At 33.9% G+C, this 23,949-nt stretch overlaps 1 protein-coding gene across 1 annotated transcript in view; it reads right to left on the bottom strand.

Annotated features, from left to right (window-relative positions):
• Positions 1 to 413: 413 nt before the first annotated feature.
• Positions 414 to 23,949, bottom strand: part of Ubl3 (ubiquitin like 3) — a 62,621-nt gene continuing 39,085 nt past the window's right edge. Inside the window, exons 2-5 of the mRNA XM_027928880.3 lie at positions 12,321 to 12,429; positions 8,400 to 8,486; positions 3,844 to 3,921; positions 414 to 3,542 (exon numbers count right to left, since the gene is read on the bottom strand). Of these exons, the coding sequence (XP_027784681.1) occupies positions 3,490 to 3,542; positions 3,844 to 3,921; positions 8,400 to 8,486; positions 12,321 to 12,429 (327 nt within the window). The 3' untranslated portion in view covers positions 414 to 3,489. The remainder of the gene's footprint in view (positions 3,543 to 3,843; positions 3,922 to 8,399; positions 8,487 to 12,320; positions 12,430 to 23,949) is intronic.

The raw sequence follows: 23,949 nt of genomic DNA, 5'->3' as shown, positions 1-23,949 counted from the left end.
TTAAAGGACATTTTACATCACTGTCAAAGACCACAAAGTTTGATATCAAAGTATTAGATGTTTCTCAATTTTATCTACAAACTCTTTCAGAAGCTCTTTTTATGTATAAAAGAGCTGCATATGTGTGACAGCCTTCTGAGGAAAGTGGGCTGGGGACCTGGTACACAAGGAGTCACAGCCAATCACAGGCTGCCCAAGAGTAAGAATGTCACGTCACCCCGGCCACGGAAATGGTACCAGGAACCACTAGCAGTCTGTGGTCTTGTTTCAACTGCATTATAAATTACATGTCTCCTCTCAAGCCCTCACCCCTCCGATCCCATCCAATCTAACATGTGACTATATTACCAAATGACAGTGGAAAAAAGGTGGAATGCCTGTAACAGTCACTGAGGATGGTATGACACATTAAATTTTGGTGGGCCACTTCTCTTTGATTTTTGGTTAAGCAGAACAGAGTGAACATTGGCACCATGTTGAATTTTACTGAAGAATGTCATAAAATAAATTGAGCAAAGATAAAAAGAGTAGTGTGATAAAGAACAGGAAAATACACCAAAATTCTGACTTGAAGTCATTTTAAAGAAGAGAAATATTCTACAACAGATAAAGAAAGTTTTAATTTCTTTTCACATTAACATTGCTTACCACAATCAGTTAACAGAAATTACTGTAACATTGGTCAAGATGACTTCATAAAACTAAAGATGTTTGTTATGAGAAAACCTCAATGTGAATGATGATGTTAGATACTATATTTTTCATGATAAGATACAACTTATTTTGAAAAGAAAGCAAATATTTCAGATCAGGGAGACATGCTGAGGTTTTAATAAAAGAAACGCATTGCTTTGTCCAGAATACTTAAGTCCAGGACACTTCAGGTAAGAGATGAGTCAGATGCCAAGCGCTGGGCAGTGGCACAGGCCTGCAGTTCAGGCTTTATTTACATGACTGGGTCTATGCAGCTCTCACCTTCAGGTTAAGTGAGGGGCTATTTTTGGCAGAGGATCTTCAATAGTAGCCTTGGATATGGATCAATTATATTTTAACCATCAGGCAGTCTGAGGAATTGTTTTTAAACGATAGTTGAGTATTTTCATGTATATACTATTAAGGCATCTAAATTTTTGGTGTTTTCAGTATATAATTTTACTGCTACTTTTTATTCTTTTTCCATTTTGTACAACTATAATATTAGATATTAAGTGACACAATTCTTTCTCTACTAATGAATCATTTTATCCCACTTAGGAAACTCTAAATTGAAGTCTTGCAAAAGGGAAAAATATATAATGTGGAAACACACAAAAAACTATATTGAAAACAAAGAGAATTTTTAACCACCAGAAAAATGTAATCATGATTAACTGATAGTCTTTAACTTTGGAAAAATAGGAGTAATTAGAATCAAAATAAGTCCTAAAAATAATTACCAGTAGTTTGTTTTCCAAAAGAAAAATAGAGCCATAAATGGTTAATTGCCCAATTAAGAAACTACCAGATTCTTCTTCAGTCAACACTAACAGGATTCACATTTGAGCAAGTCAACAAAGCATATAAATATTTAACACCTCTTGAATATAACATTTTAGTATAACAGAGACTACATAATTCTATCCACTGTTGTGACTGTGCACAAATTAACCAGGTTAAATATCAAAGATACATTGGGATTACTCCCAAACCAACAACAAAATATTAATTGAAATGAATTTTAAAAGATTCAGAAATAAAAGTAGAAAACAATTTTAACATGGATGAGACAGTGCTTAAACAATTATTGACCTAATCAACACCTTTAAAATTACCACCAAAATGTACTACAATATATTTTTTTTAATTTAGTTTACAGAAGGAATCTATAAGTACAGGTTGCAGAAAGAAAATGTTTAGTGCTATTTACATTCATTTTAAAACTCTGCTCTATACAAATTTAATTCTGATCAGTAGGAACAATATTTTTGTAGATCTACTGCATATAAAGCCTTTTCATCAAAGCATTAACAACGAACAAACAACCTGATTGCATTTAAACAAAGCTGAACATCTGAAACAATTTACACTTAATGTCTGTAAGGGCTGTGAACACTTACTGAGTATAGAACATAATGTCAGCCTGCAACTTCATTTTTAAAAAGGCTAAAGTTATTTATATGGAATCTTGTTCTATATACTACACGCCAATCTATATTGAAGTTCTATATTTAGCTATTTTATAAGTCTTTTATTAAATATATTCTACACATATTTGTAATTTCATCCAGGAAGAATTTCTTCCCAGTGAAAAAAATATAAAATCTTTAATATTTTTTTACAGATTTAGGTGAAACTAGCTCATGCTTTAGTGCTGTGCATTGATTTTTTTAGCATATCAATCTTTAAATTATTGGTATAAAACAAGAGAGTGGCATCCTTAATTATATATGCCTTAAAAATCAGCTTTTGATTTTAATATAATTGCAAGCACTAACACCAAATGCAAACTGTATAAAGAAACAAAATTAGTACTATGAAGATTTTTTTTTAATTTTAAGAATTCATCTGAAATCTCTAATGAGTAAGTATGATGCTGAACATGATTAGGGATGAGCAATAATTATGGAAAATTTCAATTTTCTGATATTCAAATACATAAAATTGATCAGTCAATGAGGTTTTCTAATATTTCTGCTCGCTAACGAAAGCCTCTGAGCGCCTGGCATACCTCCCACTTTAAGGCTAGGAGACGCACTCTCACCCCTCGTGTGCTGTCTGAACAAGCACTCAGTGACTAGGACTCAAGAGTGCATGTATTAAAGGAAAAAAAATAGTTTCATCAGCCCTCTACTGAGTGCTTTAAACAACAGGCACATTTTGTTTTTGTTTTTTTCATTTGTTGCAGTGAAAATAGTCACACTCAGTTTAATATTCTGTGCCAGTACAGCCACCATGGCTGACTTTGGTAGAATTCACCCAACATTTTAGTTTCTTTTCCATTTTTTTCCTCTTTAGTTGGCTCTGTAATTAACTTGATTGATTGCTGAGAATCTTCCAGTGTGGAATTGTATACATGAGTATTTCTAGGTACAATAAACTGTTATAAATTCTGCTGATGAGGAAAATAATGTCAATCTTTTTTAGTGCAAATTGTATTTGGAACACTTGATTTATTAGTTCTGATGATGAAAATTTTTGTGGCAGCAAAATGGTTCTGCTATGAAAGATAACTTGTTAGCTTTTCCCCTGGAGATTGACTGCATTTGAAAACCAATACAATTTAAAACTGCTCAACATAAACAAAAATATAAGAAAGAAAAAATCATAGAGAAAAATGTTCTTGTTTTGTTTTACTTTCATGAGAAAAGATGACAGTGTTCATGTGATAATTCAGATCCGTGGATTTGCAGGCAGACTGTTCCTAAAGGTCTCTGAAGCTATGTTGGGTCTCCTCTGTCCCAGCAGCATGAAAGACAAAGACTGTGTCACACCACACTAGGCAGACAGTGTTTACAGGATTACACAACAATTACTCTCTCCAGTCTTTTCACGATTCCTCTGACCTAGGGAAAAGGAAGAAACAGCTGGTTTATAAGAGCCGCTAGAGCTGCAGGGAGGAAAGAAATGGCACCTAAGTATAAGAAACACATTTTTTTTTAAAGTTTGCATCTTTTTTTACATTAAAAGGCTATAAAAAAGTTTCTTTAATTTTAGCACACTTCAAAAATGTCTGGTTATTTGCTTGACAATCTATTCATAAACTATAAACACTTCCTTTCCTCTGGAATTCCAAGAAAAACCCAGCCATTTTTGAATGCCTGTCTTTGTGGCTAAAGTGAGATGTTCCTTCAGTGCTAGGCTTACCTTGAGAGTTGGGCTCTGGTAATGTCTCTCTGGCCACCAAATGCATCACTGTTGTTTTGCCAAAAGGAAGTTTTAATGCTACATAAAAAGTAGAAGACAATTTATTAAACATACATCGGAAGGAAGGAGATAAAAGAAAATACACAATTGGTTAATATCAGTGATCACCTCTAGAGAAAACAATAAAAAGAAATATAAAATTTATTTTAAACATACTTTTTCCTAGATTAGAAAAATGTTCAGATAAAGAGATGTGCTTCTGGGCTGGGGTTGTGGCTCAGTGGTGGGTCACTTGACTAGCATGTGTAAGGCACTGGGTTTGATCTTCAGCACCACATAAAAATAAATAAAATAAAGGTATTGTGTCCATCTACAACTTAAAAAATTATTTTAAAAAAGAGATATATGCTTTTAAATCTAATAGTAATTCATTATATAGTAATATAATGTTATATTAATATAATAGTAATATAATATAATATAGTAATAGTATTCGGTGTAGTAAAATTACTACACCGAATAGACTCAAGACAAAAAAATGACAAACTTACTTTTAGACATTTATTCTCAACCTTGTACTCTTTACTTAGAAAATAATCTTTAAAAGGTCAAATTCACTCAGTATTATTAATAATCATTGTTTTCTAATTAAGCCTTTAAAAGGTATTTTTCACTCATAATAAAAATTGTAATATAAAATATTTCAGACACAGAATAATCCACATACCTATATACTGATGAACCTAATGGAGCAAATACAAACATCAAGCTTTCATGGTAAATCACTTTATTATTCTATATATAAAATCAGAAGCAGCCAGTATATCTAACTTCTAGCTGAGGCTGGCCTTGAACTTGTGATTCTCCTGCTTCAGACTCCTGAATTGCTGGGATTACAGTCGAGTGCCATTGCATAGGCTAGGCTGGGCTCAGTGGTATGCTGCTGTAGAATTTTAAAAATCCCAGTTGTCTTCAATACTAAGTACTAATCCATAGAAGCAAGGTGAATTTCCAAAGTGCTCCTGAGTAACTCACCCTTAGAAGCTATAAATTTAATTGGTAGGTACTATTATTTTTCTTCTCCATACATGAATTTTAGCCAGAAACACTGGACATTAACACAATAGTAAAGGTGAAGGAAGAGGAATAGAACTAAAAACGCTTTCTCCTTTCTTCACTGTAGATGCTTGGCTTCCCACTATGACTGGACAATAACCAGAACAAAGGTTTTCAACCTTTAGCCTACATAAAAATCAATGGGGAGTAAAACTGGGAGATGGCGGAGGGTGGTGCAGGCAGAAATATGCAAAATGAGTATCCCTGAGGACCAGAGGCATAGCTCAGTAATAGAGCACTTGCCTAGTGTGCACAAGCCTCTGGGTGCCATTCCTAGCAACACACACACGCACACGCACATATCATAAACAGATGAAAATGTTCTGAAAAATAATCCCCAAGGTGATTCTTATGTCCACTGTCTCAGAACCACCCTTGGAGAAACACTGAGCCAGAATTCATTGACCACCAAAGATTTGACTGGTCACCACCATCTTCTTCATCCTTTAATTAGTAAGGCTGTCACCACATCTTTCTTTTAGTGACCTGAAATTCCATGTAATTTTAAGGCTACACCTCAAAAAAGAGGATTCAGCAAGCCTGTGATTCCAGCTGTTCAGCAGACTGAGGCAGAAAGTTCATCAGTTAGAGGCCAGCCTGAGTAACTTAGAAAGACTCTATCTCAAATAAATAAATACAGAGGACAGGGCTGGGTCTATGGCTCAGTGGTAGAGCATTTGCACAGCATGTGTGAGGCTCAGGTTCAATCCTTAGCGCCACATAAAAATAAACAAATATAGGCATTCTGTCCATACACAACTACAAAAAATAAATAAATAAAGAGACAGGGGATGTAGCACAGTGGTAGAGCACCCTAGATTCATTTCTCAGTGTAGGGCTAAGGCAGGGGGCAGGCAGAAAGGATATAGGGATATGTTTTAAGAGACTTATAATCAAAAATTTAAGCTTGACATTTATTGAGCCACAAAATTTCAAGAATGGCAGAAAACTGGGCTCAGTGGTACGCTGCTGTAGTCCCAGCTACTTGGGAGGCTAAGACAGGAGGACTATTGGCGCCCAGAGAAGGAGGTAGGCCTAAGCAACATAGCAAGACCCAAAAGAAAAATAAATTTGCTGAGAATGCCTAGGTCTCCTATTGAATCACCTACATAACTGAACCCCACCCTGGGCAGTAGCCCCACTATTTTATATTCATTTCACTGCTTGAATATCACCTATAAGGAAGCATCTCAGTTCTTGCAAGGTGGCTCATTCTTTCATGAGCTCAATGTATTCAAACATTTTCCCTTATATCTAATTTAAAAAAATAGGGGCTGGGGTTGTGGCTCCATGGTAGCACGCTTGCCTAGTATGCGTGAGATACTGAGTTCGATTCTCAGAACCACATACAAATAAATAAAATAAAGGTTCATCAACAACATATATATATATATATATATATATATATATAAAATGCTTGCCTTTGATTTGCAGTTACTGGTTATACACTTCCAATCAAAGGGCTACAAAGAACAAGTCTAGGGCCATATAAAACAGACCTAAGACTTCTTCCATACTAGCCATTTAAATATTTGAAAAACCTGCTATTGCCCTGTATGCTGTTCTCCTTTATTGCGGACATCCAAGAATATAAAGGGGGACAAAAAAGAAAAACTGAAACCAAAAAGGCAAACAGCTGAATGGCATTTTAAAATTCTGGTCAAACACCGAGTTGCACAGGTCTGGCTATGCTCCTACACATTGTCTAAATCACTAAGGCCAGAGATGGCTTATTTTGCTTCTGAAAAGATTAAAAACAACACAGAATGACAATAATAAAAATATGAGTCAACCTGTTAATTATTCTAAAATAAATTCCAAAAAACTATAGGTAAAAATTTACAATAAAAAATTTGCGATTAAATGGGAATAAGTCAATAATTTTGATCTGAACACAAATTCTATGATCTTTAATATAACACTGGATCATTTGGTCACTGCAGAAAAATAATTAAGAAATGGGAGTTGATGGGAAACCGCACATATAGATCAATACTCAGAGGAGATGGAGAATCTCAAAATTAACTCATATAGTTAAAAGCTTAAATTTCAACCAACATTTACCAATTTACATAACATCTTGTTTAATTAATATAACATCTTGTTTGAGCCATACAGAATTAAAATAAAAAAGACTAAAAATGGCTCCATTCTTAATGAATGTACAATACATCCAACGCACTCCTAGTCAATCTTTACATGAAGGCTGGTTTATCTAATTATATAAAAACTGTAAAAAGAGCTACAAACAAAAACAGCTTTAGTTTTAAATAACAGCTATTTCTTGGAGGCCACAGCATATTTTTAGGCCAGTTATAACACCAAAACTGAGTTATATGAAAGATTATATACAATGTACCAACTTGACACTGTCTAAAGCGTTGCATGCATCTGCTTTAGTCCTTATAACACACAACTTTTACAGCAGAGTATCTGTCCTATGTACTGGAGCACCTTAAAAGGAGATTTTATCTTTCATCCCAGAATTCCCAAGATTTTATTACTGTCTTGACACATAAGAAGAGTTCAATAAACTTTGCTAAATAAGTGAATAAAACTGTTCTACCTTTAAGGAAAAATACATTAAATACTTCACTGTTAGATTTAAGGGAAAAAAAATCTGACAATAATGAAAAAGATATATTTATATTTTGTCTGCCTACAAATTTCCAATTATCTGAATATATCTGAAATTCTATACTAAAAATAAAACAAACCCTATTTATGATAGAAAATGCACCCCATAAGGGGGCACTATTGAGCTACCATTTTCCTAATCACACATAAAGAACAATTATTAGCTAATTATTAAAGTGTCTACTACATGTCAAGCACCATTTTAAGGTGTTTGAATATATACACTAACACCCCTCCTAACCTATGAAATTGGCACTATTGAATTCCCTATTACTGATGAAGTTACTGGGACACAGATCTTAGCTGTCATTTATTCATGGTTATACAGAGAAATCAGGGTACAATGTGGACAGTTTGGTTCCAAAATCTGTTCTTTTAACTACTATATTAGACTCATGGCTGTCATTTACTTTTATTCTCATATGATCACAACGATGATCAGCTGCAGTCAAATTAAGAACGCTTCATTACATTTGAAAACCAATTATCAGACTTTTTTTCGTTTGTCCAATTTTAACTTTAAAAATTACATCTAAATTATATTATCCAGAAGTACAATAAAATTACATCTATTATGTAACAGTATAAACTTCTAACTATACTGGGATAGAGTTTATTTTATAAAATAGAGCTAAAACTAATTTAACAGAATGCAAAGCGTAAAGGAGTAGGCATACTGAAAACAGAATTCAGAGTTGAATTTGTAATGTTTTTTAGTAAAATCCAAGACTTAAGCATTTAAAATAAATGAACAATGCTACCATGAGACAGACATGAAGTCTCATTACAAAGGTGACTATTACCTCCTAAGGTGACATTTCCATGTAGAAATCGTCCTTGATAAATAAGTCGTAGAATATTTGGACTGCTGACCTGTTCTTCTTCCCAGTCTGAAAAGAATGCAAGGCAAAGGTTAAGTGCATTTCAACACATACCTGAGGTGCTGCTATTGCGTTGTTTTAAAATTTCAGATTCAAGTCAGTTGGAGTATATCAAAGAAGACACTTGGAGCTTCCAAATAATTGAAATAGATACTATTCATGCATTTGCTGCAGCCTTTATTCTTTCTGACTCTTCCCATTAAATAGCAAGATATGCAAGAGTATACAGTTTTTGCTTTTTAAAGAATACTAAAGTATGTCAAATTGTAGACCTGAAGTTTTAACAATTAAAAAAAAAAACAGCTTGAAAAAAATCTAATCCCTGCGTAGAGGTATATCATTTGAAAATTAATTTCAATTACCAGTAAATAACAGGCAATATTATAATGTTGCAATATCTGTATCTGTTAAAAAATATATATTCAAGGCTTGAAACAACCCACTTAAAAAAGACTTGTTAAAGAACTTAAGATAGTAAATAATGGACACATATTATTTATCATCTTTTTGAGGCCAACAGGCAAAAATTATTAATGACACAACTTTAGCTCACCTTTTCCATGATAAATACTTAGAACAAACTCCCCAAATAATATGTATAGAAGATACTATATAAATATGAAAGCTAGGAAAGTACACAAAGAAAATCAATAGCAAACTGGTAACAATTTATAAAATGGGTGACAGAATATTTAATTTTAGCCTATAACTTATGTTAATAGTAAAATATGGAATATCAGTTCATGAAAATAATGGTTTAAAGACACTGGTATTATGGCAGGTATGGTGTTAGTAATTTTTATTGAGTTGTAGATGAACAATTTAAGCTCTGGTTTTGATAACAATTTAAGAATTCCTTTTTCATCTTTGTCAGCAATTCTAGTATGATGTGTTTGTTTCCTATGGAAGTTCCTGTGGTCAGGAGATAACTGTTGACTCAAAAATAATTTAAATACTCCAAAAACAGGAGATAAGGTAAACATAGACTTTCCCTTTTGACTTTTTGAAAAAGTTTTCAAAATGATTACTATGAATGTGAGAAAAATCACTGCCTCAAAGTGACTCAGGCATAGCAGAAATCAGCAGAGGAGAAATGAATCTGTCATTTCCTGTACCCCTGCCTCCTGCCTTTTCTCCCTTCCTCTGGTAACAGCCTTTGCTGCCTTCTGACTCCACTGATTCTAGGGACTTCCTTTTCTAGAAGACAGATCAAATAAGCTGCATTAATATGACTCTGAATTTATCACTTCTAAAATCATTCTTTTATAGAATATTTCTGGTCAAGATTTAAGTGTTCCATAGATAAGAAGGCAAATGACAGGACCTGTCTAAATCACAAGGGGAAGGAGGGAAGGCTGGTATTCTAAAAATCTTTTAAAAACTTTTTTAAAATGCAAAAAATTAAAGCCACATGGTTCATTATCTTATACAGAGTCTCATCACTTCCATGTATTTAATAAGGTATTTCCCCTTCCCTCTCCAAGGATCTAACATTTAAAGAGACCTAAAAACAAACTGGAATTTCAGATTTCAGGTATTACTAACCTAACACGTCTGTTTTACTTATTAGCAATATTTCCACAAAATTGCATAGAGTATACCAAAGAAAACTAATTCCTTCTAGAAGTATATGGAACACAAATTATTTTCTATTGATCTGATATTTATCATACCTTGGTTATGGGCATCAAATATTTGTATTTACTAAATTTAAAGATATTACATAATATATACATACTTAAAATTTTAATTTAAGTATTTTATATGAAATAAAATAATTTTTTCTCAGTGGTAGAGCACCTGCCTAGCAGTATGAAGCCCATGCAAGTAGCATTCAACTGATACAATCAATTTTTAATATTGGTAGATAGTTTGTTCATTTCGGATATGATTTAATAGCAAAGACCTACACTTGATTTTTTCCCTTGAATTAGAATATTTTAAGACATTGAAATTAATTTTATTATCTAAGTCAAATACTTATGAAAGTCAAAGTATTTCTTTTACCTCAATTTATAATATTGTCCAAATAAAATAAATTTGAGTGGGATTACCTATTTTGTCTCATTACCTTTTCTACAATATCTATATCAGAAGCCATCTTTGTTTCCCCACCCCACCCCACCCCCACAAAAAACAAACAAACAAAACAGATAAATTAATTTTTTGTATCATACCTAACACAATATCACTCTTAGGTACTTAAAAAATGTTCTTCATACTGATAGTTGTCTATCCTGTCTGGCTGTAAAAAAAAATACAATATTCTTGAAGTCCCAAGCTTTTGTCAAATTCCTTGAACCTTTAGCTTCTCTTCCTTCCTGATTTAGGAACTAGCCCCTGGGTTACCAATGTGAAGAAAATTCTAGTAGTTCCACAGTCTTTGCTTAAATCAGTTTCTTAAACTCGGGCCTATAAACCCACAAAGATATCTCCATATGGTCTAAAGGTCCTCTTTAAGAATTTTCAAATTGTATAAATTTTAATGATAATCTGGAAGAGTTCTCTAGATGATTCAAATAATCACTTGATAACAGGTGCACCCTTGGGATTTTAGTACCATATATGCTTTGGGTTTATGGTTGAACTGGTGCCAAGCAGTCAGTACTTCTTTAATTGTCAAGTGATTAATGAAAAAAGAAGAGAGGGTGACTTAATACTTAAATGATGCATTCTTTGTAGAAGACTGAATGACAATTTGGTACAGAGTATGAATAAAGGTTTTGTGGTGAGCCTGCAGATAAACGGGTCATCATACACCATGCAGGAACACAGGCATGCCAAATTCAACAGTATTCATGGTGCAAACAATGAGTTGGCTTTAGCAAAAATACATCATCTGGCACATTCATGTTCTTAATTTGATCATTATTGGATTTAGAGTTATATTTGCATTTTCTTTGTAGATGCATTTTAGTTCTGTGCTTTTTTATGGCTTAATAAAGAATTATAATTGGGTTTTATGCTTCTATATTTTAAAACATCCATTATAATAAAAATAAGTCAGTACTAGGGAATCTGTAAGAATTTTCTTTCTCTAAAAAAGGTTCCTTATGTTATTTAAAGTTGAGAAACACTGACCTAATTGATTCATTTTGTATACACTGTGGTCTTTGTTGAAACAAGCCTTGTCCTTTAAAAGTTCAAAATGCTTTGCTAATAAAATTAAATGAAATCAGCTGAAACAGACTTATCCCTATGGTACATGCCATAAAAGGGTCATGACGACACTTGGGGAAGTTCAAAGGAAGAACATAAACTAAAGATTCATTTAAGGGAGGCAAGACAGAGTCTTTCTTAGATGGGAAAGAAGCAGAGAAAGAAGGAACACCACACACTCTCCAAAATTGCTCGTTATAGACACTGGCTTGAAAATGCAAAGCATAAACAAATTTTCCCCTTTTTTAACCTTGTTCAGGAAACACATGAACTGGCATAAATGAGAAGTCAACTTTGTTTCAAACTTAATTTTAAATAGACTTTGTATGGAGTAGATAAAGAGAATGTATTATAATCTGTTAATGATAGTTTTTTTCCTTTTACTTTGTTTTTGTTATAAATAGCAATCTGTGTATTAATTATTTTGTGTTTTTCTATTTAAAAAATATTTTTCATTTACACTAAAACAATTCCACCGAAAAAGGAGAACTCTGCATACTGAGCTCCTTATACAATTTTGGAATGAGAAAACTAAATGGCACAAATCTAGGGAAGGATACAAGTCCTCAATTATTTTTTTTCTTTTTCATTCGATGCATATATAATGTTGACAAAATGTCTGTAAAAAAAGGGATAGCATCAACAGTTAACAGTGTTCATCCTCAGGAGAAAAACGCCACTTACCCATTGGCCAATTGTCATACACATGCTTTGCAATGTCAGACGCAGAATCGTTGGGAGAAAACAGGAACTCTTTTGTTTTTCCACTCACCAAGATGAGGCGCAAATTTATCTGAAAGAAGACAAGTATCCTCTTAATAAAAGTCTTAAAATTTGAAAACTTACCAAAAAATGACTTGTATAGGAAAAATGACAAGGCAAACCAAATTTAATTATGCTTTTAAATTTAACTACTTTGACAATGTTCAGAATCGGACTTTTGCAAAGTTATCACTACTCCTATAGAATACACATTTTTCTATTGAGAAACTAATAAAAGTGTAGACCATGTGGATCTTATTACTTAAACAGGGCAGAGACAATAGTCTGAGGTCCACTGGACTCACATTTCCAAGACAATATATATTTGCTTATAGCATTCTAAACATCTTTTTTCACAATGTTCACTTTTTAATATTTTTTGCCATAATTAACAATGTTATTTAAAAAAATAACCATATCTATTCATTTCCACATAAGTCATGGAAATATAAGCGTACTTTTCTACAGCTCTGGGCTTCTGTAAAGAATCAGAAAAACTTCACTATAAGTTGGGTCTGGTTGAGAGCTGAGCCCTGGAACTAGGCAGTCTAGCCTAGTGCTGTTATATATAAAGAACAAAGAATGGCATATGTTCCTGTTCAAGCTGTGCCAAGTCCCAGGTTATCCTAGTACTCTTCAGTTACCAAAATATGTATTTTTATTATTAAAAATACCAGATAATCTGTAAGATACTTAAGCCTACAATGAGTAAATTGGTAGCTACTGCAGTACCATGAAGACACCAGGGTCACAGATTTACTACTTAATCACACTCAGGATTAATGTCACTCCTAGTGCCCACTCCTATGTTGAAGACCTAACTCCCAAAGCAACTGTCTTTAGGAGGAAATAGGGGTTAAGAGAGGTGCTAGGATGGGGCTCTGATTCCTACCACTACGGTCTCAGAAGAGGAGAAAGAGAAGAGAAAGAGCACTGTGTACTCACTGGCCTGCAAGCCCCTCTCTCACTTTCTCATTGCCCACTGCCCCACAGCTACAGTGAGGACAGAGAGAAGGGGCCCACACCAGAACCCAACCATGCTGGCATCCTTATCTTGGACTTCCAGACTCCAGAACTGTGAGAAAGAAATATTTTTTAAGCTGTCCAGTCTGTTTGTTATGGCAGCCAAATACTTTAAGAAAGATATAAGAAATTTGAGACTACCTTTAGGAAGGAAAGCAACATTGGATAAGATAGAAACTAAAACCAAATTATTAGAAAGGAAAAACATTTTGTTTATTAAAAAAATATCCATGGGTTGCTAAGCAAATAACCTGTTTATTGGTAAGGCTAAGAAAAGGTATAAAGTAAGGTTAAATTTATACTGTAGTTTTAACTGAAAAGTCAAAATTTTCTATTTTTGTTTTCCTATCTTTCTATATTAAAAAAATGAGGACTCTCATCTAAGTTCTCAGCATTTCCTATTTTTAAGCTAACATATATCAATATCACAAAGAAACTGATAATATATTTTTATATTTCAAAGATCAATGGTCTAAAACAGTTTATGATTTATATATTCAGAATATTAGAAACTTTTAGTCTTTAGATGCAGGTTTTAAAAGAATTAAATATTTTTTCATGTTTATAAATGGGTATGAATTTTCCGTTTGAAACAGAGCTGACTAAGCCTTCCTCATGGACACTGCCCTGCTGCATATGCTTAGTACCCCTGCCCAACTCCAGTAAACATTCAAATTTTTAACTCATGGTAGAGTTTGAATGTGGCTCTGAGCTACAAAATGAGAACAAACAGCAGGGTAAGATTTTATTACAGTCTTCTACTCAGAAGGAACTTTAATCATCCCTCTGGGTGAAGAAAGGAGAGAATATAATAGTTTTAAGACTAAAAATTTCTATCAAATCTTATAGTTAGAAGTATCCTAAACTGAAGAGTTAAAGGCTCTCCAATGGAAACAGCTTATGTTCAAAATTAAAAACAGTAGCAGTCTATCCAAACATTAAGTTCCAGGGCAAAGGAACCCATTGCCTGAAACACCTGCAGTGCCTGGAACAGTGCCAGGCATGTAATAGGTTTTTAACCAGTTTTTGGTCACTGATTCATATTTGAGCTTCCTCAGTGTTAAGAAGCAAGTGGAAGTGCAGACTGGAAAGGCAGAGGCTAAAATCAAAGCCTGATCAGTACACTGAGCTTTGTTTTGAATGAATAGCTCAATATGTAGAATGGGAGTTAGTGTGCTTTGGACAGGTGGGTAATTCAAACAGGTAAGCGCCTCAATCTTTAATTTTCTGAGAAGGGGATCTTTATTTGTCAGCACCATGGCACAGTTAATTTAAACACTATCATTCAGTAAGACACTTTGAGAAGTAAAATTAATTCTGGACTACATATTAACCTACATGTTGGGCCTGGTTTTCAAATAATGATAAAGATTGGGTTATTGATATAGAAGATGAAGAGACTGGTCTCAACTTGGTTCTATGCTTCTGTGTATGAAATAAACTTGCTACTAGGCTGTATATTTTAGGCTGTAACATTAATGGAGGAAAACCCTAAATTTCCTAATTTTTTTTTTAGAGGAAATTTTGAAAGCAATCACCCAGATAAACACCTACATACCCAGGATGGTCAGCAGTTATTTTTCCAATATTAACAGAATCTTCTCAGACTTACTCAAGATAAATAATGTTAATCATATTTCCTCTCAGTTAATGCATGGCAACTTCTATAAATGTGAGCAAGCTTTAAAATACTATGCACTTATCTAAATATTTACTAATGAAAGACATTTTTACTTCTTCGAAGGCAAGTTAAGTCAATCTATAAAATACTTTTAATAAAAATCTTTGCTTGTGGGCAGATAAGGATAATTTTAAAATAAGACTTTTATTTACAGTTTAAAATGTGATATACTTTTGTGTACATACTTGTCTAAAAAGAAAACTGTTATTAAGACTCTGAATGACTTGGTATGAGATGGAGTTCCCATTATGTAATGAATTCCCAGGGGATAGCATTTAGACCATCTAAATGAATTATACATTTTATAATTACTTTTGAGGCAAAACAAAGACTATTAGTAAGGAAAAACTGCCATGATCATTTCCTGTAAGGCCAATGGAACAACAAGAACTCTTCAGTGCATGTAATTCAAGTTTTAAAAAGTTTTCAAACTGCCATTTCTACTTGCTAGATTAAATCAATTTGGAATTTAATCTAGAATTTAATTCATACAATAATTTTTTTAATTGGTCAGTATGGAAAAATGAGGGGAGAGAAAGAGGGAAAATGGAGAACAGAACTGACTGGAACAGTTTTGAAAATAAAAGACAATTATAGAGATGGACAATGTCCTGGGCTGGGGATATAGCTCAGTTGGTAGAGTGCTTGCCTCGCATGCACAAGGCCCTGGGTTCAATCCCCAGCACCACAAAAACAAAAAAAAAATCAAGATGGACAACGTCCTTTAAAAAGAAATATGACTGTTTTCTACCAAGAAACTAACATGTTGATAAAAATATCCCCACTTCTCTGGGAGTCTGAGAGAGAGTGATTACCGGGGTTCTCTACTTTATGGTTGAATTTTTAGAAAACTATCAGCAGAAAAACATTTGACCTCATATCTGCCTTTTCGCTAAATGGCAAATGGGAAAGGTGTTAGACCCTATTTGCAAATCACTTTTTAAAAGCCCTTAACTTATGCCAGGGGAATCAGGCTGAGTGAAAAAAAAGCCAATCCCAAAAGGTTATACACAGTATGATTCCACTTAAATGATAAGATTCTTGAAATAACAAAATTATAGTGATGGAGAACAGATCAGGGGTGGCCACGTGTTAGGAGAGGGAAGGGAGGAGGAAATGCTGTGTCCATAAAAGCCTGGCATGAGGGATCCTTGTGATGGCACTGTTCTGAACCTTGATGTGGTAATGCTCACAAGAACTACATGTGATAAAACTGCACAGAACTAAACACACATACACACATGGGCTTTGTAAAACTGGGCAAATCTGGGTAAAGTCTGCGGATTTTTTCAATATCAGATTTGTGTTGTGATAATTGTGGTCAGGGAAGACACTTCCATTAGGGAAAACTGGGTGAAGAATATATGGGATTTCTTTGCATTATGCCTTCCAACTGGAAAGAAATTTATAATTATTTCAAAATAAATTTTTTAAAAGCCCTTAGCTTCCTAAAAACTTACATGGTATTTAGTATGTATCTGTCTGTAGTTATTTTTATTTCCACTTGAAGATGAACATTTTTTTAAAAAAAATATTGTATTAAAATAGCTATATTTTTTCTAGAAAAAAATAAACAAATTTGAAAATAGATGAACATTTTCTTTATTCTACAGTTATAGATTTGTAAATGGCGTATTTCAAATTTTTATTAACTCTACTGAAAAAAATGATGGAGAAACTATTTTATTTTTCTAAATAAGATTGATTTTAAATAGAAATTATTCAAGTATCTGTAGTCTTAATATAGTGATGATATATTTCATAATATTTCCTTTATTCATTCATTTATTCAAGCATTTTCTGATACACACTCTGCTTGATGTCTGGATTATAAAGATTTGGCACAAAAGCTCGAGGATTTTATAACCTTGAAGCTAATTCAGACAAAGAAAGAACTATGAAAAAGAGGGGTAGAGAGGATATAAAATTATTTACAATGCTCAATAAATGTCTGCCGAATGAAATTCAAAAATAACAAAAAAGGAAGTATCTGAGGGGCTGAGATGTCCAGAGTAAGATGTAGAAGAGTGAATTTAAAAAGTAAAACCAACAGCTTGCATTTACTGAGTGGCTTACTTATTATATTTCAGGTACAGCATTTACTAAGGCCACCCAGCCATCTCTCAAACAGGCATTACTACCTCCATTTGAGAGCTGTGGGAAAGGCCGGGGTTTTAGTATCTACCTACCTGACCACTCTGCTAATGACACTCAGCAAATTCTTACTGGGACCCCCACAGTCCTATTTATCCTCCAACAACCTCTAGAACACTCTTGCCTTCCTTATGCTCCAAAAACATAGATGCCTACATTTGGTTCTTAAAACTACCAATTCTTCCTGCCTTAAGGTCTTTACCTAACTTGTTCCTTCTGCCTGGAATACTCTGTGCTCTGCATTCCCCATCCCAAGCCACACTTCCAAATCTCAATATACTTTACTACTCAGTGTCTTAGTCCGCTGAACACCCTCAATGGTTTACATATGCTTGAAAAGGATGGCATAAATCAATCCTCCTCAATTTAATCATCCTAGATGAAATCATGAATTTAATTTTTTGAGAAAAAGAGTTGGAAAATAATTTAAAGGAGAATTGGAGAAGCCAAGAAAATATTGGTATCCACCCTACCACCAAATGGGGTTGTTGCAAGCAAATCTATATTTTTGAAGAAATTTTAATATAAGACAGCTGTGAAAACAGATTTTAACCCATAAGAAAATACATCTGAATTCCTATCTAGGAATTCACTCATACTCAGTGGACAAAGGCATGGAATTACAAACTAAGGTACACTGAGATCTGCTAAATCCACCAAAGCCATGGGATCTTTTTCTACATTCCTTTAGCACTTAACATGTTGTACATTCTAACATATTACATACTAAAAACTGTTGTAGGTGGGAAATTCAGTGGAATACCATATTTGAAAATGTAGAAACTTTTACCTGTTCTAAGAAAAGCAGAGAGGTCTCTAACTTAAGTTCCTAAGTAAACTTTTCTATCTCCTCATTTACTAGGGATGTGAATTTCTGAAGCTATATTCCAAAGCAATATTTAATATTTTTGAAATTAAGAGTCATTTGACTACTTATTTTAAAAACACTTTGAACACAACATGAAGAAGTTTGATGGGTTATAAAGATGAATGAATAATAGTGAATTAGCCTACATGCTTTCTATGCAGATTGATTTTTTACTCCTCATCAGAGAAGAAACAAAGAAAACTTGGGGTTTTTGTAAGTACATTTTAGAATCAAAGTATGTAGTTCAAAATTTATGAAGCATTTAGTGTTTGGTACACAGTAAGTGCCTAATTAGCTATTATCACAAATTATCTACCATCACAGTAAGAGTTTACTAAATTACATAATACTACTATATAACATTTTATATAGTACTTTATAATGTATTTTCTTAGTCCTTTATAATATACATTTAATTTAGAATAAGTTTGGGAAGCAGATAAAATTAAACTTCCATGAAAAGACGGACAATTCATGGCAATTCTTGTAAATTATTCCTAAAATTATTAATTTTTTTCAAGTTCCAAATCCTATAAAACTTCCTATAAAATATGTGGCTCTGAAATCAAGCTACAGTTTTGTATCACTTTAAAACCTGACTATATCCTTTTAAGACCTGCAGATAGGATACAAACTAGCTGCTTTAACTGGATTTAAACATGCTAATGATAGTCTAATTTCCTATATACACTATCAACTAAGTAACAAATCTGAATGAAGCCAAAGCACCCACTGCGGGGCACTGGCTTTGTGTCTAGGGAAATCTTTGTTTTGAGGGATTTTCAGGTCTCCTGGCTCACTAAAGTAAGAACTACTGGATACAGCACAATTGTTCTGAGAACTAAATGCTAAAGATATTAAACTAAAGATAGAAGAAAAGGAGCTGGCAAAGAAAATAACAATATAGGGGACCCTGGGGGGAGAGTAAATTTTTCCCATATTCATGATACATTTTTATGTATTTCAGGGAGATGACAATTGTCTTTACTCTGCCCATCTCCCATTAGTGGAAACATGATGGATGGTAGATTTTTGGGGCGAGGCAGCCTGAAATTATAGGGAAGGAAGGTAATGTTAACTATCAATAAGGTGCCAGGAAGGTTTCCTCACATATATTATTTAATTGGAATAGTTCTTGCTTGTGTCATATTTCAACACCTAGTTCAGTACTTTCTATTTTTTCTAATCACTTAATTACACCAGTAAATCCAGATATGACATAGGATGAGTTTTTCAAATGTCTGTACTTAAATCTGTCTTGGCTTCGTACCATTATTTAACCTTCCACAATATTCCTTTTGAGCTAAGGGTTTGCTCCTTTGTGTCCATTCCCAGATTCTCTTCCTTCTACTTATTTTATACTATTATCAATTTCTCAATACTACTTTAAATGTTATGCCTTCACAAACTCCTCAACCCTTCAACACAATAAACTTTTAAAGCTGAAAGGAGCCCAGAATTCATCTAGTTCACAGCTAGAGAATGGACCAGGGAAGAGAGCCCAAGAGGCCAGTTAGTGGCAAAGAACAATTAGAAAATCCTAGTTTTCTCTTAGGTTAGAGTTTTTTCTAGCATATCCTCAACAATACCCTCTCAACACTCCCTTGAGATCCTTCTAAATATCTGATTCCAGTCTTTTCCAAATAGCTACTCTAGAAGGATTTGATTTTCTCTTAGGATTCAAATAACTTTTCAGACAAAAAAACTCCTTAATCTGCTACATACAAACTGAAAACTAATCCTGTGTCCTTCTGAGCCAGGAAACTCCTGAGAAATAGTTACTATGAGAAAAAGGGTTTTTATTTACTGTGAAATAAGTTTGGAAATGTATTTAAAATTTCAAGGGCTGGGGATGTGGCTCAAGCGGTAGCACGCTCGCCTGGCATGCGTGCGGCCCGGGTTCGATCCTCAGCACCACATACAAACAAAGATGTTGTGTCCGCTGAAAACTAAAAAAAAAAAAAAAAAAATCTTAAAATTTCAAGTAACATGGTGCCAGAGGCTAGGGGGAGGGAATAATGGGAAGTGATTGCTTAATGGGTATAAAATTTCAGTTTTGCAAGATGAAAGGAGTTCTGGAGATGGGTGGTGGTGATGGCTACAAAACATTATGAATATATTTAATACCAATAAACTATAATTATTAAATGGTTAACAGCAAATTTTATATGCATTTTACAATATAAAAATTAAAATAACTGAATGTTTTTCCTCTGTTTATTTCATTTTGTATTTTCCTTGTAAACCTTTTAACTACTGCATGTTAGTGTTTTGTATAGGTACTTCTAAAAACAAACAAACAAACAAACAAAACTGGGTTAATTTGAGATAATAAGCCATCTCCTACAGTATATATACAGCTGACTACCAGTACTAATACTGACCCCAATTAAAGGAAAAGGGTAACTGTAAAGTAATAGATATTCAAGTTATAACTTGTTACTCCCTCTATAAGACTGGGAAACTGGCTTGCTGGGTGTTTAAAACTTGGGAGACCAAAGTCAAGGAAGTAAAAAGACCAAGGAAAAAGCAGCCAACATTTTGGCCCTTGCCCTTTAAGGTCAGCCAGGACCCAGAGAACAACAGGACACCTCTCTGGTCCCTGCAACTCCAGTGAGTCACCAGATCTGCTGATCAGGGAGAGAGAGAGGAGCCTAGAGAACAGGAAGCCAATCAGTGCACATCCTGCAAAGAGGAGGGTCATTGGAGACAGAAATGTCCCTGATTCTTCCAAGAGAAGCCTCATATGGTCAGCAGGACCCTGACCCATCCTGGAAGATGGCACTACTGGTAGAGGAAAGCTAAAGGAGCCAAGAGGCTTTGCACACATCCCTAAGAGTGATCTCTGAGGAATCTCAGCTGACTCTTCAGAGTAGATAGGACCAAGGTCAGTTTTGACCAACTTGATCCTAAACATCTGGCAAGAGAGTATAGCCTGAGCACAGTCCTATATGAACATTTAAAAGGAAAAATACTCTTTTTAAAATGTAACTCAAGATGTACACTGTGTCAGCCATACCAAAAGTTAAATAAAGCTGGAAGCTATAAAGGAAGGGGCCTTATGTGGGAGTGCCTAATAATAATGATCACAAAGTATGTTAGAGTTGCAAGTTTGTCCTGAGTTAATTTGAGTCTGATCTCATAGACCTACAAATTTTCTTACTCCTACATTGATAAATTTGATCTGTTTTTCACTCATAAGATATGTTACTTATGTCTTCATGGTTTTCAGAGTCTGGCTGAAATATGAATTGCTTTTGTGCTAATTGTTCATAAAAATGTAATGCTTTGCTATCTTGTATATTGTTGCCTTAGCATGATCCCTGCCCTATGTATACCTGGCTAGTCACTTGACATCTGCCACTGTGGACCTCAGGACTGCTCTGATGCTGAATGCTTTAACTGTCCAGGCCCACTGACAGAGAAGAAGGACTTATTACTTCCCCCCAACTTCACTGTATTTCAACAGGAAGCAGTTTGGAGATATTGTTGCTCATTTTTCCATAAAAATGGAATGTAGAAATAGAAATTGACAGTGAGGAAATGTAACAGTGGTCCACTTTATGCTATGAATATAGAGCTCTTGCTGTTTTGCCACTGCAACTTATTTTTTAAAGGGAAATGTTTCTCTTCCTCTCTCCATGCTCCTCCTTAATCTCTCTTCCTCCCTAATCTCAGAGGAAACAGAATCACCTGTCTTCCCCATTTTATGCAGATTTATCTGTTCTTGAATACACACCCACCATGGGAATGAAATAATCCGGACTTTGGGGAAAATACTAGAAGATCTCAGAAATAACTATCTCCAAAATTAACAAGTGAATTACAACTCCAGAGAACAGTGGAATATAGCCTTTGAATAACCTCTATAAAAGAACCATCCATGCTGATGGGCAGAATCACAGCCTTTGATACTGGAGTCCCCTGTGCTTCTCCTTTACTAGCAAAGTAATAAAACTTCTTTTCCTTTTTCTCAAAAATAATAATAATAATTTTTAAAAATTAAAACCAGTTTCTTCAACTGCAGAAACCTCTCAGAATCTTTCACATGTCAAAATTTTCAAGGGGCAAGGAGGCCTAGGGTGGTCAAGAAAGACTGTTCTACTTTAGGCTTACTCTTCATAAGACTGAAAACATTAATGTGTGTAAAGACACTAGGCTAGATGCTGTAACAAAAATGATTCAAACACAGTCACTAATTCCACAGTACTCTGGGTTGGCTATAAGGCATTCCACAATCTCAGGAGACAGGCGCAAATAGGTCACTGAAATTCAAGTTTGTTTAGAGATTTTAAAATTTGTTGTGTATTATATACTGATGTGAGAAAAAAAAAATTAGTTGTAATAGAAAGTAAACCATCAGTTCTATGGTATTATATTTTTTAGAAAATGTTGAAATAGCTATAATTAAAATAATCTGCTTAGACCTATTGTTAGAGAATGTTAAAGTGACTTTTTACCTTTTATAGCAGCATAATTGTGAATTCAATATTTCTATCTCTGTTTTATAAAAGAGCAGAATATACACAAAGATGGTGTTTTTTCTTTTTCTTTTTTTTTTTGGTATCAGGGATTAAACCCAGGGGTGCTTATCCACTGAGCCACATTCCCAGCCCTTTTTGTATTTTATTTAGAGACAGGGTCTCACTGAGTTGCTTAGGGCCTTGCTAAGTTGCTGAGGCTAGCTTTGAACTTGTGATCCTCCTGCCTCAGCTTCCCCAGCTGCTGGGATTACAGGCATGCACTATCTCACCAGGCTACCAAAGATGGTCTTTAATATTAAACCAAGATTCACATAAGATGGACACAATACAAACACAATTGATTAGGCTTATCTTTCTCATATACTTTTTTCTTTCTTTTTCATACATTTTAAAGAAAACATGGGAAAAAAAAAAAAAGGTTTAGAGTTGATAACTGTAACTATGACCTGGAAAGAAGATAATTTTAATGTGTACCTTTACCCTATGAAAAGGAAAACTAGTGATCCTCAGAGGAATTGTTCTAGATGACTGTTAAAGTCCTTTCCAGTATAAATATCATAGGATTAACATTAAAAAAAAGGAAAATTATTTTTTTCATGAAAATAATATTTTTTAAATTATTTATTCTAATTCATTATATATGACAGCAGAATGCATTACAAAAAAAGGCAAATTATTTAGAAAAATAACAACTTTATTATATATAATAAAATAATATACATGGCACATACAGATGTTCAGTAATGAACAAGTCATCCCTATCAGTTGCCTTTATACTTGAGTTAACATAAGTGGAATGATGTAAACCACTACCTTTTTAGTTCCTTATCACTGTCTGTGATTCCACTACTGAACTGCAGTCTTACAGGTCACTATGATCATCTACTACAAACATAGAAAAGCTGCTTCTCGTTTCTCATCTTCCTTTGTCTCTCCACAACATTCTACACATCTAACTCCTTCCTTTTTGAAAATTTTTCTTCATTGGGTTTATACAATTCCAAAACGTGTCTTCTGGAATACTAATCCCTATAAGGTATTCCAGGGAGAAAAGACTTCGGCAATCAGATATATCTGTGAAACGTGACTTCATTTATTTCACTTCTGGAGATTTTTCCTGTATGTTTAACAAACTAAAAACTCAGAAAATAGTGAATTCATCCGTTTAGTCTTTAACACAACTGCAGTATTTAGCCACAGAACCATTTTCTTTCCCTGTTATCACCTCATAGCTATACCATTTGGTAAAACCTACTTTGGGAAGACTGTTCCTGCTTTAATTCTTGGATCCTCTTTTCTTTCCCTCTTATAAATTAAACATGTGCTTTTCCAAAATTCCCT

Source organism: Marmota flaviventris, chromosome 4 (assembly GCF_047511675.1).
Source record: "Marmota flaviventris isolate mMarFla1 chromosome 4, mMarFla1.hap1, whole genome shotgun sequence".
Lineage (NCBI taxonomy): Eukaryota > Metazoa > Chordata > Mammalia > Rodentia > Sciuridae > Marmota > Marmota flaviventris.
This window is presented reverse-complemented; position numbering and strand designations above follow the sequence as displayed.